The sequence below is a fragment of the Solanum dulcamara genome, chromosome 11 (genome assembly GCF_947179165.1).
Source record: "Solanum dulcamara chromosome 11, daSolDulc1.2, whole genome shotgun sequence".
Classification (NCBI taxonomy): domain Eukaryota; kingdom Viridiplantae; phylum Streptophyta; class Magnoliopsida; order Solanales; family Solanaceae; genus Solanum; species Solanum dulcamara.
Window position 1 is genome coordinate 37,801,355 of NC_077247.1, and position 19,503 is coordinate 37,820,857.

Genomic DNA, 19,503 nt, shown 5'->3' on the forward strand with positions numbered 1-19,503 from the left:
TTTAAAGTTAAATTGAATTAAATTAAATTAATATTTTAAAATAAAAAATATTATAAATTGTAATTCCTCGAGCTCTCATGTCAATATGTCAAAAAAAGTACATTTTAATATTAATTAAAACTCACATAATTTGAAGCTCCAAAAGCAGAAAGTGCCACATAATTAAATTGAGACATAGAGAGTATTAAATTTATTATATTATAATTAGGGATTTATATCTAATATTTATTGAGATTTTTTGTAATTTTTCATTTTAAAAAATCTATACTTAACGTTAAAATACTTGAGCACTAAGAGAAAACTTATCAACGAAAAAAACAAAAGGCAAAATTTTTATTGGAGGATCCCTGATAGCTCGAGTCAAATAAAATTAAAAAGAAAACGACCCCATCATCGAACACTAGATTCACCCAAAGTCAAGTTATGTGGCTTGCGAATCTGAAAAGAAGATAATTATGGCATATGCATAGCTTTTGGAGGTTCTATAGTTCCCACAGGCCACCCCCCCACACAACTTTATTCTAAAACCAAACATATTAATAGAAAATATCTTGGGAGAAAGGGGGTGGTGATTACCAAAACCTAAAAAGCTTATCAAAAGTTAAAGTGAATAACTCAATTTCAAAGTGAATTTGCTGTGCAAAGAGTGCAATGGGAGTAGTTGAAGAGGCTCACAATGTTAAAGTAATTGGGTCAGGCAAGAAGACCGTGGTACTTGGTCATGGCTTTGGCACTGATCAATCTGTTTGGAAACATCTTGTCCCTTACCTAGTCGATGATTATCGTGTTGTTCTTTATGACAACATGGGCTCTGGTCCGACTAATCCAGATTATTTCGATTTTAAACGATACGCTTCTCTTGAAGGTTATGCCTATGATGTAATTGCCATTTTGGACGAACTTCAAATCGATTCTTGCATATATTTGGGCCATTCTTTGTCATCTATGACTGGTGTTGTTGCTTCCATATTTCGTCCTGATCTCTTCTCCAAACTCATCTTGCTTTCTGCTTCACCAAGGTGAGATCATGAACATTATTCCACTACAAATTCAAATAGATTTAAGTTATATGTGTAATTTTTTTTAATACTACATACGTATGATCCATATTATTTTTCATTTTTGCGAAATTGAATTTTCAAAATATTTGACGTGTTTTTGAAGTGCTTACAACAATAATAACATATTCACGGTAGTCCCACAAGAAGTGTTTATTATCCTCTTTTAAAAAAAATTTAATTTATTTTATTTATTGCTTTAATTAGTTGCTTGTTAATTAAGTGAAATGTTTAAGAGAAAAATAGCATAAAGTTTGGATTATTACTATTACTATTTTAAGTATACATGCTTTGCATTTGTGTATCGGGTTAATTAATATTTTCTTCCTTTCAATTTGTTTGTCTATTTTTTAGTCAGTTTCGAAACGAATATCTCTTTCGTTTTTGACAACTATTTAATTTCCAACTTTCCATTTGATGTGTTTAATATCATAAGATTAAAGTACATTTTGATACATTTAACGTTATATTTTTGATGATCCTATTTTATCTTTATACAACTTTTTTTTAATAATAGTTCTACTCTATACCCTACTAACTCAACAAAAAAAAATAGTAATTTAATATAGATACTTCCTCTTTTATTTTCCTTCGTGGCGTAACTCACAAAATCATATATAAAATTTTATGTACTAAAAGAAACAAACAAAATGCTCCACAAGGTTCAAGTATACAATGCACATAATCGTGCAACAGTTATAAAAGATGACATGTAAAACTCAGGGAAATTAATAAGAGACCGCCAAGAGGAAGATAAGTATAAACAATTATTGTCCATAGAACATAATACCTTCTAAGTCAATAGAAATTTTTATCCTCCTGTCTTTATGGTGATGAAGGCCACGAGCAATTTGACTATCATTATGCTTCACTGCTATCAAATGCTTGAACCCTGAATTACTATTCACAAGTAAGAAATTGAAATGTCAGTAATATCATAAATTTAACAGTAAATATGATCATTGAAAACATATCAATTGTAGAATCATTTTTTTTTCTGAAAGGAACTAAAAACATTCGTGAAAGGGCTTGAAAGTTGGAATTAGGGGTGTTCACGGGTTGGTTTGGGTCAGTTATTGGTCAAAATCAAAATCAAATCAATTTTATTGATTTTAAAATTATTAAAACCAAATCAAATCAATTAAAATATGCATCCATAGTTTTGGTTGTTTATCGGTTTCGGTTTGGTTCGGTTTGATTCGGTTATTAACCATACACAAAAATAAAAGAAACGATTTATTCAAAAGAGAAGAAAAGACAATAATTCATTCAAAAAAATAAATTGTCCTCATGCCATTTTGAATCTTATAATTCTTATACCAGAACTTTAATTATGTTTAACTTCCTGCTTATATTGTTAGCTAATCCAATGTACTAAACAATATAAACTTACTAAATAATGCATAAGCTAATAATACAGTTATACAAATAAAAGGTGTATCATGTCTTGCTATTTTAAATTAGTGTGTTGTATTTTTTACATAAAAAATGTTCATAAAAAATAATACATTATGTATATATAATTATAAAAAAATATGTAAATAATTTGTCGGTTCGGTTCGATTATTTCTTCGATTTTTCTGAACAAAACCAAAATCAAACCAAATATTATCAGTTTTCAAAAATGTAAAACCAAATCAAACCAAACCAAATAAAAAATCGATTTATCTGATCGATTGGTCTAATTATTCGATTTGAATCGATTTTTACCCAAACCATAAACACACATACTTGGAATATAACACTTCTAAATCTGAATAACATTAATTGCGAAGAACTCTTAAAATCGAAAGAAAAGTGAATCTCTGTCAACCATGTGCAATTTTAATCTATGTAAATTTATTTATTTTAAAAAAAATAATTATAATTGAAAGAGTATTGAAGAACCAAGTGTAGATTGGTGTGAAATATTACTTTTGAAAAGTTTAGCTGAGGAAATATTAATCTGTGTAAAATATCTAACGTGAATCCTAACTTAAATAAACAGAACTTGTATTGGGCTCTGATTTTAATTAGGACATATATGATTTGTATTTTATTTTTCAAAAGTAAGGCAATTTTATTTTTTTACGGCAAGTTTTGTTTGTTTTTTGCTTTGCCAAAAATAAGGCGAGCAGTGACCGTTTAGACTTCTACCACAATTATTTCTAAAAATAAGAAAATTTTTAGGTCTTTGGCCATGCGATATGAAATTATGATATAAAATTAAAGTTTTGTATGGACATATGATTTAAACTTTTTATGTTATATGTTTTTCTCATAAACATAAAAATTCCATAAGTTGTAAAACTATCAAAATTGTCCCAATTATTTATATAATCTTACCAAATAAACAAAAGTTTATAAAATCGCATTATACATTATCACAAAGTTATTCTAAAAAAATACAACATTTATTGAACAAACCCTAATTAATTCAATAATAAAATAAAATTGAACATAAGTTGTAGTGTTCACGTTGTTAGTATCTAAGAAAATTATTTTTGCAATTAATGTCACATACCACAGTGATTAGTCTTCTCCACTTAATATAATGATGTAATTTTTTTATTATTAAACATTGGTTTGAATGAAGTAGTAATAAATTTGATAAAAAATAATGAATTTGGTGAATATAAATGATAAACTAGGAATTGATTTGAAGTAGAAATAAATTTTATATGGAGAGAATAATTGTTATATGAGATATAAACGATTTTAAAAGTAATGATATGAATTATAAATTTTATTTACATATGAAACAAATGGCTAGTAGATATATATAAAATAAATATGTGTTATTTTTACAAAATATAAACTTGTGGGTCAATTTTTGTATTTGAAAAATCCTATATCATGATTTGAAATTTCCAAATCATGATTTTTGGTGAATTTGAGATTTCATCTCATGATATCATGAGATGAAATTTGTAAACATTAAAATTATATTGAATTTAAATCCGTAAATTAATTTGGACTATATTAAATTCAAGAAAATAGTCCAAATGATGTAGCAATCCAAGTCAAATAAATGATCCACTAAAAGCACACCATGTGTCAAAGTTATGTGGCAATCTAAGTCAAATTAAATGAACCACTAAAATCACACCACTTGTCAAAGTTATATGGCAATCCAAAGTCAAATTAAATGAGCCATTAGAATCATGTCATGTGCCAAAATTATGTGGCAATTCAAGTCAAATTAAATAAGCCACTAAAATCATGCCACGTGTCAAAGTTATGTGGAAATCTAAGTCAAATTAAATGAGTTACTAGAATAATGTCACGTGTATATGTGACATGTTCTGACCAATCAAATTAAAGCTCTTCACCAAAGAAATCTAATTGGTCAGTTCAAACCAACCAATCAAATCACACCCTCATACCACTCCCTACAATTATAAATAGGGTCCTCATTATTCTCAGAGGAGAAGTTTTAAAAAGAACAAGAAGCAAGAAGAGAGCTTGTGGATCAAAGACCACAAATTTTCTACAAAGCTACAAAGTTCAAATAATCAAGTTCAAGTTCAAGATCAAGAACGAAGGCAAATATCAAAAAGTTTGAGATCAAGTTACTTGTTCATATTTGTTATTCGTCATAACCATACAAGTGTTCATGAAGAATAATTCAAATCCAAATTTGAAGACGAAAATTCAAGATCAAGCTATTCAAGCCCTTAACTCTAAATCAAATTCAAGTTCAACATATTCCATATTATTTGACGAATCAGAGGATTATCGTAGAGATTGTAACACGCACTACATTTTGAAATCAAATATTATACTTTGTTACTCCAATTTTCCGGTCTTGATTATTTATTTTTCTCGGCTCGAAAATTTGTTGTTTACAAAATCAACGTAAAATTGCATGTCCAAACGCTGATTTCATCTCATAATTTCATATCGTGAGATGAAATCGCATGACCAAACGCCTACTTAGTTTGCCAAAAATATGATAGCGGAAAATCACAACAATTTTTTCATATATTTTTGAATAATGAATTGAGAAAGATAGTAAAAAGACGATTTTGTCTAAATAATTTTTTTTTAATGAAAGACAAACAGTTCAAACAACATTATATAGTAAGGACCTTCATACTTTTAATATAGTATAGATAGATAGAGAATTAATTAAGGTTATTATGCGTCTTTACTAAAAAGTTCAAAAACCTCAAGGGAGGCGACCTTGTCATTAAAATTGGGTATAATTACACAATTAATCTATTTATCTAGCCAAGTAATTACTGATCAACATAAAATTAACATAATTCAATGAGAGCAATTACATTATCCAATTTTTCTTGGAAGTAAGAGAGGAAAGGAGCGGAGGGGAGGGCTAAGAAATAGCGATAATTACATGGTATAATTATTAGACGACTTTTCAATTTTAATATTTCCTATGTTCACAAATATTTGTCACACATCAATATTTATTTATATATTCATTTGAAAAAAGTTTATTCAATTTCTAATATTATTAGCTTTTATTTGAAAAATAATGTTAAATTATGTATGATTTAGAATATTACAACATAGATATATTGTACTCTAGTAAACAAACAAGTCATTTTAATTACTATAGTGACTAATGGCTGCCTTAATAATTGCCCTCTCCATCTCAATTATGTGATCATATTTGGCAGAACACCAAGTCTAAAAAATAAAGAAAGATTTTTAAAATTTATAGTCTAAAATAAGTTATAAATATTTGTGTGATTATAAATTATCTCATTAAAAGTAAAGTAAATATTGTAAAGTTGAATCATACTAATATAGAAACATATCATTCTTTGTACAATAATTTCCAAGCACACCTTAAAAGATACTCCCTTGATTTCATATTACTTTATCCATATTAACTTGTTACAACCCTTTAAAAAGTTTTTATTAGGATTGTATTTTACTAAACTAATTTTTATTTATAATATTTTGAAAGTCAAAATTTGACTACTACTATTTTATGCAGTTATTTAATACTAATAGATTTACTAAAATGGACAAATAAAAAATAATAATCGATTTTTAGTATAGTGGTCATGGAAAATGTAACGAAGAAAGCATTCATGGATAGATAATATGGATGGACACAATACAACTATATATGTTTCCTTTTTATATAGGTTCATAAATTCAAATGAATATTACGGAGGATTCGAAAAGGAAGACATTGACCAACTATGCCAAGCGATGGAGTCGAACTACAAGTCATGGATTGATGGTTTCGCACCGCTAGTAATTGGCGGCGACATGGATTCTGTGGCAGTACAAGAATTCAGCAGAACCTTATTCAACATGAGACCAGACATCGCACTAAGTGTCTTTCGTACAATTTTTACATTCGATTTAAGGCATTTCCTATCCCGTATCACGGTTCCTTGTCACATTATCCAAAGTTCGAAGGACTTGGCCGTACCAGTGGCAGTTTCAGAATATATTCACCAAAATTTGGGCGGAAAGTCAATTGTCGAAGTCATCGCAACTGAAGGTCATCTTCCACAGCTTAGCGCACCGGAGGTGGCTGTTCCGGTGCTGCTTCGCCATATTTCTCATGATATTACTGCTGATCATGAAGCTTCTTAGTAGTTCATGATTTATTTGGTTAATGAATACCATAAATTTTATCTAAGAAAACCATATCTTTGATTTCTGCGTTTGTTGATCTAAATGACCCTTTTTCATTTGTTACAGTTGTATAAAACTTCTGAAAATTTTCTATTTTTTGTCTGAAAAATTTATATTTCCTGACTCAACTATTCAATATATCCATGAAATAGATAGCTTGTTCTGTTTGTGGGCATGTTATAAGTTTTTCTTATACTTTCTTAGCTTACCCTATTTGAAATTAAAATAATATCTTCCAATATTGTAAGGTTTTTTTGGCTCACACTAGCTACAAGAAAAACATTCAATAAGGAAGGAAAATATGGTCCCTAAAAGTTAATTTCTGGTCCCTAAACACTAATAACGACCAGATATGTCTGGTCGCCACTCGTCCTTTAGCTTCCGACGCTAAAGGTTATTAAGGACGGGAGATATGACCTGGTCCTTAAGATGTTATTGCGACCGTCTTTTTCTCGTCCCTAAGACAGTTTTAGATACCACAATTCTGATGCCGAATTGATGAAGTATAAACTTAATATCTGGTCCTTAAGGTGTTTAGCGACTACCATGACCTGGTCCCTAAAAACATGTTTTGGTACTACAACCATTTAAGGACGAATGATCTGGTTATTAAAATACTTATTTTGTCCAAAGATATTCATATAATCAATGAATTCTACAGTTCATTCAATTTACAGCTAAAAAATTAGATCATAAAAGAATAATATAAGAAATTTGTTTTGATAAGCACATATATATAGAGAAATTAATTACAATAAAAGGATCAATATTTATCCGTTATTAATATTGTATAGCCACAATGTATGCTATAGTCATAATATTATGTACATATTTTCTTAGTAAAAAACATATATAGTTCATATCCTTAGCCTATAGCATAAAATTAATCCATCATTCTTGCAAAATGATAGTGAATCAACTATACATCCTCTAAAACTTGCTTCGTGTGAACTATAATATCCAAAACCTGTTATCAAACTCTATTTCTTACATTCCAAAATCATCATAACTTTCACACAAAATTCAAATAGAAATGAAAGAGTTCACAACTTTTTAATTAGACTTAGAGCTGCTAACAATGAAAACTCAACAACTGTTTGAATGTCAATTATGAAGTATAGGAATCAGAAAGCTTGTTCAAAAATCGAAACTTGTTAAAATACTAATGTTATCAAAAACCAATATTTTATTAGAGAAATAAGAAATTGAAAGATAACAACAAAAGTATAAAATGACATATGTTACCAGATTTTACTGCTTCACTAATTTAACTGAGAATCTTGTAAGTGATTAGTAAACTTTCTGTGAAAATTATTATTTATACAATAGAAAATGTATTTAAATTATTCTCTATAAATAACAGTACATGCATTACTACTATTACAATCCAGCCAGCCCAGAAAAAGAAAGATGAAGACAAAGAAATCAAATCAGCCCAGAAAGAAAAGAACATAGAAAACTCCAGCAAATAGTCTAGCGAAACAAAGAAAACAGTTGTGCAGCGTTAACAACTGCGAGCGAGAATTTAATTTTGTTACAGCCCTTTCAATAGCAGTTACTAACAAAGAGAAAAGAAGATGGTGAAGAAAAAGAAGAAGACATACTTGAAAGATGAAGTGGAGTCACACTCATCGCACTCACAATCGATTAAAGGTGAAATCTAAATCGAACTCTAAAAAGAGTCCAATTTTTAAAATATTTTTTAAAAAAGTGCATACTTCTGACAACTCTACTTTTGGTCGCCTCTCGCTTTAAGGAATGAAGCACTTCATTGGACCTCCTTGGCTTCAAGCCATTGAAGTGCCAGCCTCTACTTCGCTTTGCTTCGCAGCTCAAAGTGATGAAGTGTACGCTTTTCTAAACAATGCTTTCAGGCTCTTTTTTTAATTATCAAAGATAATTTATTGAGAATCCAGTAGCAAAATGCTAGAAAATAAAACTTAGACAAGTCTTGATGTACCATATGATATCGTTCAGCTATCCTCTTTATCAATTCATGAAAACCATGCAAATAATTCAATAATTAAGCAGCATGAATAGTAAGAAGGGGATACCAAGAAAGAAAAGAAGAAGAATCCATCTACTTACCTTAACAACTGCACACATGTGATTTACCTTCTTCCTTAATGTCATCCCATAATGATACTCCCCATGATCACACATTATGATCACAAACTAATTTTTTCAAGTGCCTCGTAAAGAGAGTGTTATTCTTTCCAATTGTTCGATTTTTGTAAAATATTACAATAAAAATTATAGATTAGACAAGCCAAACAAAGAAAGAGAAAAAAATTGAAACCATGGCATGAGCTTTGAATAAAATAGGGCATATTAGCTAAGTTAGCGTTGAAATCATCCCATCTGATTGTAATTGAGAAGTTACGTTAGAATTACTATTTATAAAGATTCTCGTAAACTCGCTGCTTTTTGGTATTCAGTTTCAAAAAAAATCTGCAGTAGAAGAAGCTATAGAAAAAGAAAAGTAGCAATAGTAGATTAGAATAAGAGCAGCAATTACAGAGGAGATGAGGAAGAAAAAGAAGAAGTCGCGACTCTTGAAATTTACCAAAATATATAGTGTACAAAATAAATATTGAAATCATGACATGAGCTTTGAAAAAAAAGACCATATTAGCTTTATTGGAGTCTCAAGTTAGCGTTGAAACCATGCCATTTGATTGTAAGAGAAAAATTACATTTGAATATTTATTATAAAGATTCCTGTAAAATCGTTGCTTTGCATTATTCAGTTTCAAAGAATTTTTTTTACAGTAGCATAAGCTATAGAAGAAGAGGAGCAGTGACAACCAAGCTTGTTAAGGCTCCCAGCGAAATATCAAACTTAAGCTTCAAAGTAGTCTCAAATTAGAATTGAAACCATGTCATCAGATTGTAAGAGACAAGTTACATTTGAATTATTATTTATAAAGATTCTCGATAAGCTCTCTACTTTATGGCAGTCTTTAAATCTCAAGCAACTAGAGAACCAAGTTGTAACCCATTTTTCATCATCAACATTTTAAACCTAACTAAACAAGACTTACTGTTTCAGTTTACAAGCACAACAATCTCACATCTTGTTATTAAAAAACTGGAATTTGAAGACGAGCATGAACTAAATTCTTCCTAGGCTACAATGGACATCAAATAATACATTAATTGTGTATATAATGGCAAGCAATAGTAGCTGAAACTATGCAACTAGAGAACCAAGTGGTAATAATGTTTACCCAATCACTTTGTTGTCAACCAATAGACTTCTAGACAAGCTCACAAAGATGAATGCATGCATGAGAAAATAAATTTTAATTTGAAATTTCTAGAGTAAACGAACTGAATTAGAGCACCTAATGGATCAAGAAAAATCAGAACACATAAAAATCCACAGTAAATTAAAAACACGAAACTTTCTTAGCCCTTCAACCAAGAGTCTAGATTATTTTTTAGATACAACCCAATAGAAGAAATCCCACAACAAAGCCTCGAGTACCTCCTCAACTTCAACCCAACACTTCAACTTTTAGCCCTCACAGAATAACAGAGTATTCCAAACAAACAACAAAATTCTATCACAGAAACTTGGGTCGGAAAGAAAGAACCTGAAGGAAGAATAAGAAATTAATAATTTTACCTAATAATGCAGCAGAAATCAGAATCTGGTGGTAAATCTGAAGAATGCAACTTCTGCAATTTGAGCGACCCAAGTTGTTCTACACCAATTTGAGATTTTAGCAAATTTAGGTGTTTAGGATTTTTGGCTCTTCAGAGAGATTGACAAAAATATTTTGGGATTATAAGATTCGCGCTTTTAGAGAGTGACCTGCCCACTCAAACTTTAGTATTAGAGACCGATCGTTGTGCTAATTTTAATGTTCTTAAAAAATAAAAATGTGGATTAGGGAGTAGAAAGTAATCTCATCCCTGTAAGTATGACATTAGGGGCCATATTTTATACTCGTCCTTAAAACTTGGTCTCTAGTAGCTCTTTTTCTTGTAGTGTCACATGAGTTATCCAGTCCACTTCAGGTTGCTAATAGTAGACGCAAACATGTCATCGTATTCTTTTTTTACTTGTTATATACATAGTTCCGCTAAAGACTTTGATGACTTGTATGAGTCCACTATTAGTTAATGGACCAGGTTCCTTGACACAACTAAGAACAATGCAGAAAGTAAAGCTTAAGGTAAAAGACACAATAGTTTACGTGAAAAGCCTCTTTGCACAAGGGAGAAAAAATCACGATCTGTTCCACGGGGTTTCACAACCAACTTCACTAAAAGCAAAGAACAAATATTTGGATTACAAACTCTTGTAACGTAGAAATTGAACTCTTAACCCCTTCCACCTTGTAACAACTCTTACAAGACTTGAGCCTAAGCAATACCCCTATTGCCCACTACCCCAACTAACTCTAGTTGACATAGACTTTGAACACTCTGATCAAACTAACTCTAGCCATGACTCAGAAACTAAGCAATAACTCTATTTCGCACTATCTCAACTAACTCTAGTTGACATAGACTTCAAACACAACCAATTCAAAGCTAACTCTAGCTATGAACTCAATGACAAGGAGTGTAATATGAAATGATCAAAATTATTTTATAGCATAGGAATTGATCTTACAATGTTAGAATATAAGATACAACATTACAACAAAGAAAGACTTTTCTTGAACGACTCTATCAGGTTCCTTGCTGCCTTAGTGATAGTGAAGTCGTTCTTTCTTGAGAGAAAATAATGGTTTTTGCTTGTGAATTTTGGTTTGCAAAAACTTGGTGTTTTTTTGTCACAATGTTCTCTTCATAAGAGAGACAAAAAACCTATAAGCAACGCCATTAGTCGAGGTCTGCTGACCTTTCTATGCCTCTGTTGCAATGCCCACAACCACTACAACTTTTTGGAGCTTTACAGCTGTAATTCACTTTCTTGTCCCGGACAGACGTTACTCATAGGATCAAGTCCCTCTACTAGATCGCATAGTTTGTTAAATCATTAAAACTCGAATATAATAGACTTACATTCTTCGTATTTCTCTATCATTTTTCATTTTATGACTTGTTAATTAGATCTTGAAGAGCTTTGCAGGATTCTGCTGGATTTCTAAGTGGTTTTTCATTATTTGTATTGTAGAAATTTATGTTAACATTTAAGATAAGAATTTAAATTTTAAAATATATTTTTTTTAAAAGCGAATTGATCATAGTGATGAATCGAGCTTGATAAGATAGTGATCATAGTTTGTTAAATCATTAAAACTCGAATATAATAGACTTACATTCTTCGTATTTCTCTATCATTTTTCATTTTATGACTTGTTAATTAGATCTTGAAGAGCTTTGCCGGATTCTGCTGGATTTCTAAGTGGTTTTTCATTATTTGTATTGTAGAAATTTATGTTAACATTTAAGATAAGAATTTAAATTTTAAAATATATTTTTAAAAAAAGCGAATTGATCATAGTGATGAATCGAGGTTGATATTTTCTAACCCACCAAAATAATGGATTAATCTGACCTGACCCTCAAATTCCAAAATTCGTGTAGGATAGCACGGATGAAATGTGCCAACCCATATTGATAGATCGACAATCACATCTTCATATTAGTATAGAAATAAAATTTTATATAACTTCATCCAACAAATTATATCAAATACAAATGGTTTACAATTTCTTAACTTGACTTAATGCTTACTAGTATAAATATGACAATAATATTACTATACGAAATGAAATACTTCATTTTCTTAAGAATACTATACTGTAAACAAAATGTATGAAAAAAGATTATAAGTTCTTTATTAAAAAATGATTAAAAGAATCCTCTGTGACGGAAAAATCTTGTAGATCCGATCCCAAAAAGAAATATACTTTTCAAATTTTTAGTTTACTAACCATTTTAAAGTAATCACAAAACAAGCTCTGTTAGTACAAATAACATTATATTATAATTCACCAGTAAATATTTAGATAGTGAAAAATAAAGAAGTGCAAAATTAACCAATAATGATGATCTAACCAATATGTATATGACGCATAACTCAATGACTATCCGCTTTCCAGTAAGCAACTAACTGCAATATCAACATAAAACTTCATTGTTTACATACGAAGAAATTAAATCGAATTCAACCTTTTTGGACAGTACACAAAATGTGGAGTACACTTACCAATGCAACTACGGAAAATTTCAGTATAATTACATATGTAAGGATCTATTAGGTCATTTTGAGTACTAGATTTTTTTATTTTATAAAAGACTTATCCCGTAAATTTTTAATAGGTATTTTGGACTATTCGATAACTATGGTTATTTAATTGAGGGGTGAATTTAGATAACTTATTTAATTAATGGGCTAAAGTGATAATATATTTAATACATTGTACCACTTATTCTATATTTATTAAAATAAGTTAGTGGGGTTGTAACTTTTAATACCTAATTAATAAGAAAAGAGAGACAGAAAATACCTGCACAGCAGACGAGAGCAGCCGCTTGTTTCTTGAAGTAATGCCCAAAGTTTAATGTTGAGTTGAGTATTTTGTGTATTGTATAGATGCCAATTATTATATTATTATAGTGAGAAAAAAAATAAATTGAATTGGAAACTAGTAAAGGTGGTGCACTGGTGCCCTTTTTTGGTTGTGAATTTGGGTAAAGGTATCAATGGCAATCATTGGCCAATGATTATACCTAATCATTTGAACCATGATTATGCCATTTTTGAGTGGGATAATAATTTGGTTAAAATATTATAATGAAACATAAAATTGGTTCAACAACTGGTTTTTTTAAACCGTGCCACTATTTCTGATAGTTAACATCGCTTTTAATTAATTTCAATTAATTATCACATTATAATTCATGTTTTGATATATTGAGATAGATAATTAAATATTAGGTGTATTATATTATATGAATACCATCAAATTTATGATATTGGAAGAATTGAGGCGTAATCCTAAACTTGAGTTTTAGGGAATTGATTATAGAGTTGGGTCTAGGTTAAGCATATATAATATGGGCGTCTACAGACTCGTTTGCTTACGAATATTGTATACTTGATAGATTGGAAACGTTATGAGACATCGAAGAAAGGAAAATCACCGGTAAATTAGCTTGCTTGACTTTGGTTCTTTGGTGGAGATAGATTATGGTTTATTCTATATCATAGATAGACTCTTAATAGCGATTGATAGTCATTGAGTAATGTGTGAAGTTTATTATGCATTTAATTATTGTGATTTGGATGGTTGGTATGTTGTCATTGGTCTGAAATCTCAAGACTGTGAAATCCATAACCTTGAACTTGCCCTATCAAAAATGGTGTATTGAATAAAGAAGGCTTGATAAAATATTGTTAATGAAGTGAAATGTAATAATAAAGAATAATAAATTAATTATATTTGGATCGGGTGTCACGAGCCGACACGATATATTTGAATCGGGTGTCACGTTCTGGTATGGTATGTTTGGATCGGGTGTCACATTCCGGTACGGTATATTTAGATCGGGTGTCACGTTCCGGCACGGTATATTTGGATTGGGTGTCACATTCTGGCACGGTAATATTAAAGGAAACCAAATTAAAATGACTTAATGTTATCCAATCTCCAATAACTCATTTTTCAAAAGAGCGTGGTGTATTGTTGACTGGTTATGTAATTGTTCATTGTGTTGTCACTTGATTTTGATCTTGATCTTGTTGGTTGTCACTTGTTAAGTGTTATGGTTGATTTTCCGCTATTACTTTATGCATATTGATTTCTATTTTGAGTCGACCGATGATACTTACTCAGTACATGTTGTCCTGTACTGACCCCTACTTGTATTTTTCTTTATTTTATTTTGTGGAGTGTAGCGATTGTTCCATCGACTTCGACTCAACATCAGCTCTAGTCAGTCTCTAGTACATCGGATTGCAGGGTGAGCTATCCTTCTAGCTCGCGTTGGATTCTCTCGGTCATGGCATGGTGTCTTTAATTTTTGGACACATTATGTTATTTGTTTATTCTAGTGTGTGATAATTTCAGACTTAGTTTTAGAATCTAGATGTCATTTATGTAATGACTTTCAGATTTTGGGAAAACATATCTAATAGAGTTTAGTGATATTATTATTTCTTACTCTCATAAATTGAGCTTTCACGTTATTGTTATATTTATAAGTTGGGATTTGTATCGTTGGTTCTCCCACTTAGGAGGTTAAGTGTGGGTGTCACTCATGGCCCATTTTGGGTCGTGAAAACATACCTTATCAAGGGTGAAAAAAATCATGTTGAAACATAATTTTAAAAAATTGAATCATGTTGAAACTTAATTTGAAAAAATTCGAGTCTCTAGTTGATAACAAATTGTAAAATTAAGCTCAGAACAATATAACATTAATAAAGAGAAGAAGACAAAATATGTAGTGAATGAGAGAACTTTTTTTCTATTCCAATATATATTACAATAGTAAATGATATCTCTATTTATAGATTGAGATATCATCCCAAGTCATTGTGTTAAATGTCTAAAATAATAGATACACTATTGTTTAAAAAGATTCATATCACCTTGAAAATATAAATACATAAATCTGACTGCTCATGAATAAATCAAATGGACAATCAACTATTCAATGAATTTATAACAAAGGCTACTTAGTTGTGGGAGGAGTACACTAAAAAAATTTATATGACTATTCAATACTTTATGATTAATGAAATTTCATGAGACAGATTTTCATTTATATTTTAGGAAAAATTATGTGAATAAGTAAACATATACTAGTTAATTAGCTAACGTAACTATAGTTTGAATTAATTATGGCTCGCGGTAAACATCTAGTTGTAATTAAAGTTTAAGTTTTGTATAATTCACGTGATTATACAGTTGAGTTTTGTATAATTCGCGCGATTTATACAAACGTTGTGCGTGAATCGAATTGTATAGCGAAATATGCAAACACTATAAATTGTATAGCGAATTATACAAACGTTGTGCATAGATTGTATAGTGTAATATACAAATGTTATACAAAAACTGTGAATTATATAGTTAATTATACAAACGTATATAAATGTTGCGCGAATTATACAAATGCTGCTATAACTATAGTTACGGATTGTAATTAGCAAACTACAATTATGGGGCATAATTAAGATATTTTTGAGTGGTTATATGCGAAAATTTCTCTATATTTTACACCTTGTTACTTGCATGTCTTTTTTTTCTTTAATTTTAATTTTTTTTTATTAAATCATATCATCTTTCACATTAATCTCTCTTTTTGAGTGCGTGCGTGCGTGTTTAATTATTTAATCATTCAATATCTAATCCAGTATCTAACGGTCTCTCTAATTAGGACCACATTGTCATTGAGTAAGTCCTAGTTCTCTATCAAAAATAAATAAATAAATATATATATATATATATATATATATATATATATATATATATATATATATAAATTGACCAACAAATAGTGTATAACCAAGTAGAAAATATCCTATAGCATAACAAGTGATTCATTCTCAGTTTGGCCCTAATAATACACCGATGGACCACAAGTCAGGACCAACTTGCAAGGTGTTACACTGTTGGGTGTTTGCGAGTCCATTCTTACTTTCTCCTTCTATCCATACATTATACATAGTAATTAAGTCATATATACATGGATATGTTTGTTATAAAATAATAATAAAAATACAAGATAACAAGAAATATATTGTGTGTTTGATATGGAGGAAAATATAATATTTTTCAACCTTTGCATGTTCAAAAGGTCAAACAAAAAAATAAAACTTTAAAAGTATTCTTTCAAAAATAAAAAAATTCTAAAAAATAGCAAAATGACTTTTCTAGTTAAAGAAAGAGAAACAAGTTTCATATTTAGCATTTTAGATTGTGTTATTTTTGTCCTTCAATATACTTCATCTTCACCATCCTCACCATCCCACATTCCTACTCCACCCCACCCACCTCCCATATTATTACTTATCTAGATTAAACATAAATGTTTTTAGATAATATTTTCTACTAACTTATCGAAATAAAAATAATAATAAGAAACGTACTTGTTTTTCTGAAAAATATTTTTCTTTATACTGAACACACCAATAGAGAAAGAAGTTTTGATAAGAGTGATAACTTATTTTTTTCTAACTTTTCTTCTAACAAAACGAATCGAGTTAGTTTTCTATTTATAGTAGAATAAAAATTATTTGCAAAGTTGCTTGTAAGCTTTTTCCGAAGCTGTTAATTACATAGCTACTTGTAGATTTTTCTCAAAAAGCTACTTGCAAGGTTGCTCATGAATTACTCGCAAGCTATTGGAATACTAAATAAATATTCACAATTTAGTAATAATTATTTTTATAAGTAATAAATATTGATTGATTAATATTATAATAGCTTAGATTTATTTAAATTATTATTCATAAAAGATCTTTTTTAAAAGAAAATTATTAAAAGGAAATTAATATTATAAATAATTAAATATAATAAATAAAAATATATATGTTAAATACATAATTTCTTAAGAAACGTATAAAAATAAAATGACGGAAGTTGTTACAAAGAATTAATTGTTTGATGGTACATTGTCTGGTGGGACATCATAATTAATGCTAGCTGTTCACATTTCTTTTCATAACTCAAAGTAGTTATTGATGCTTTTAAAGGCAAATTTGACAGGAAAAATAACGACCACCTTAGATTTACCCTGTAACGGATATTGATATTTATCAACTCATTTATCCCATTACACTTTGACAAAATTTGCTACTTGTTTGAAAGAGGTAGCACAATTTCATTGTCACTTAATTGATGACTATGACAAGACTAGTGATTATATTAATTCTCTTTTAACTTATTCACACCCCATCTTTTTGTGAAAAATAAAATAAAATCATACAACCCATGAGTTAAAATGATTTAGGAGCTCCTACTTAGTTACTTTTCCATTACAATCTTTAACTAATACTTTCTTCATCCTAGTCTAATTGATGTGCTATAGTTTCATTAGATAAGAAATTTAAGAAATATGGAAAAAATACAATGTTTTTTTAAAACTATCCTTAAAAAAAAATGTACTTTTATGGATTTTTTGCCAAATAATTAGTGGACCTTATATGGATAAAATATTAATAGTGCTATTAAATATTTGTCAATAAAAATGTATCGTTCTTTTTGAGACTGATAAATAAAAGAGTGGCATATAAACTGAAATAGAATGAGTAAATAATAAGTAGTAGTCTCTGTCTCAATTTATATATAATGTCACTTTCCTTTTTAATCCGCCCAAAAAAAATGCCATCCTTTTATAATTGAAAATAATTTATTTTTAAAATTCTCATTTTACCCTTAATTAAAAGATTTATAGCCATACAAATGATCAAAGAGTGTTCTAAACCATAAATTTTAAAAAACTTTTTTTAAACCACAAATTTTTAAAATCTTTTTCTTAAACTATAAATTTTAATTTATTTTTCTTTTTTAAATTTTATATCACATCATATATTGTCACACTAATCAGGATGAAAAGAATATATAATTGCCCTAGGCGTTGCAAAATTAGCTTACAAAATTACCGTTCGCTCAATCAGTTTAAATTTGACCAATTTGTTTATTAACACAACCAATTTCAACTCATCTCATTACATTAATTTAAAAAATGAATTAATATGTAATCCAGACCATCAAAAACTTTATCAACATAATTTTTTAACAAAACCTTTTTTTTTGAAATGATGTCATATTATTGTCATAAATAAAGAAAAAGGAAGTGTTAGGATCGTATGGTAGAGTGCATTAAAAAAAATAATTCATACATTTATTTTGTGTATTACTAATATCTTATTTGGTAGACTTTTTAAATTTATATACACGCTATTTGATATTAAGATATGTATAACTAATACATGAAAATTCACGCACTACAACAAAAAAAGCTTTTATTGACAATAAATATGCACATTAACAAAGAATGTTAAAGTTTTTATCGATATTAGTTAATTGTCATTGAATCCATTATTGTTATAGGCTTTAGGAACATTTACAAAAAATATTGATTGCCTCTAAAAAATATATTTTGTGGTGCCGCTAAAAATTATTTTTTGTGTAGTGATGTATTAGTAATGCAGAGAGTTTTAATACATGCATTGACATGATGAAAGACACAATTGCCCCTCAAAAAAAAATTCACATTTTTACCATATTTACGGAGGGCATTTTTGTGAGCAAAATTTCTTTTAGAAATTATGCAATGAATGTTATTTTTAATATATCAATTTAAATATTGCACAAAAAATAATCGCAACATAACTAATGCAAGCATTACTAACATAATATTCAATACTATTCTTATATACCCTATCAAATGACCCCATATAAATAACTTAAACAAAATACTATCTCTATTCACTTTTACTTATCCATTATTCTAAAAATAAGTTTTTCATTTTTAACATATCAAGAAAAAAATATTTTTTAAATGTATTTTATCCTTAACATTAATTACGTAATTCAAAATCATTTTCTAAGATCTAACACTAAGCATCACGAATTAATAGGAGTAATTTGATAAAATAATCATATTATTATTATTTTCTGAATATGTGTGATAAGTCAAAATATAACAAGTAAAAATGAACTAAAAAAATATTAAATAAACATAAATTAAAAACGTAGGGTCTATTTGGAAAGCCACCTAGTAATTTAAATTAGTGTAATTACCAGGTTAGTAATTATCAGCTAGTAATCACACAACCTAATAATTACGATAACCTATTTGTTTGCCACAGTGTAATTACATCGTAATTACAAGTGTATTGTTTGGTTGCACAAGTTAATCATAA

General features: G+C 28.9%; 1 protein-coding gene across 1 annotated transcript; it reads left to right on the forward strand.

Moving 5' to 3' along the window:
• The first annotated feature begins 387 nt into the window (after positions 1-387).
• Positions 388-6,768, forward strand: LOC129872262 (probable esterase KAI2). Its single transcript, XM_055947180.1, has 2 exons — positions 388-1,019; positions 6,158-6,768. Exons 1-2 carry the CDS (start codon positions 652-654, stop codon positions 6,615-6,617), a joined length of 828 nt encoding a protein of 275 aa, XP_055803155.1. The 5' UTR covers positions 388-651; the 3' UTR covers positions 6,618-6,768.
• Positions 6,769-19,503: the final 12,735 nt, after the last annotated feature.

What these genes read in the sequence shown, in the direction of transcription:
- LOC129872262 (XM_055947180.1), top strand. Translation starts at nt 652, where the DNA reads ATGGGAGTAGTTGAAGAGGCTCACAATGTTAAAGTAATTGGGTCAGGC. An exon ending in TTGCTTTCTGCTTCACCAAG is followed by an intron (nt 1,020 to 6,157) that starts GTGAGATCATGA and finishes CTTTTTATATAG; the next exon opens with GTTCATAAATTCAAATGAAT.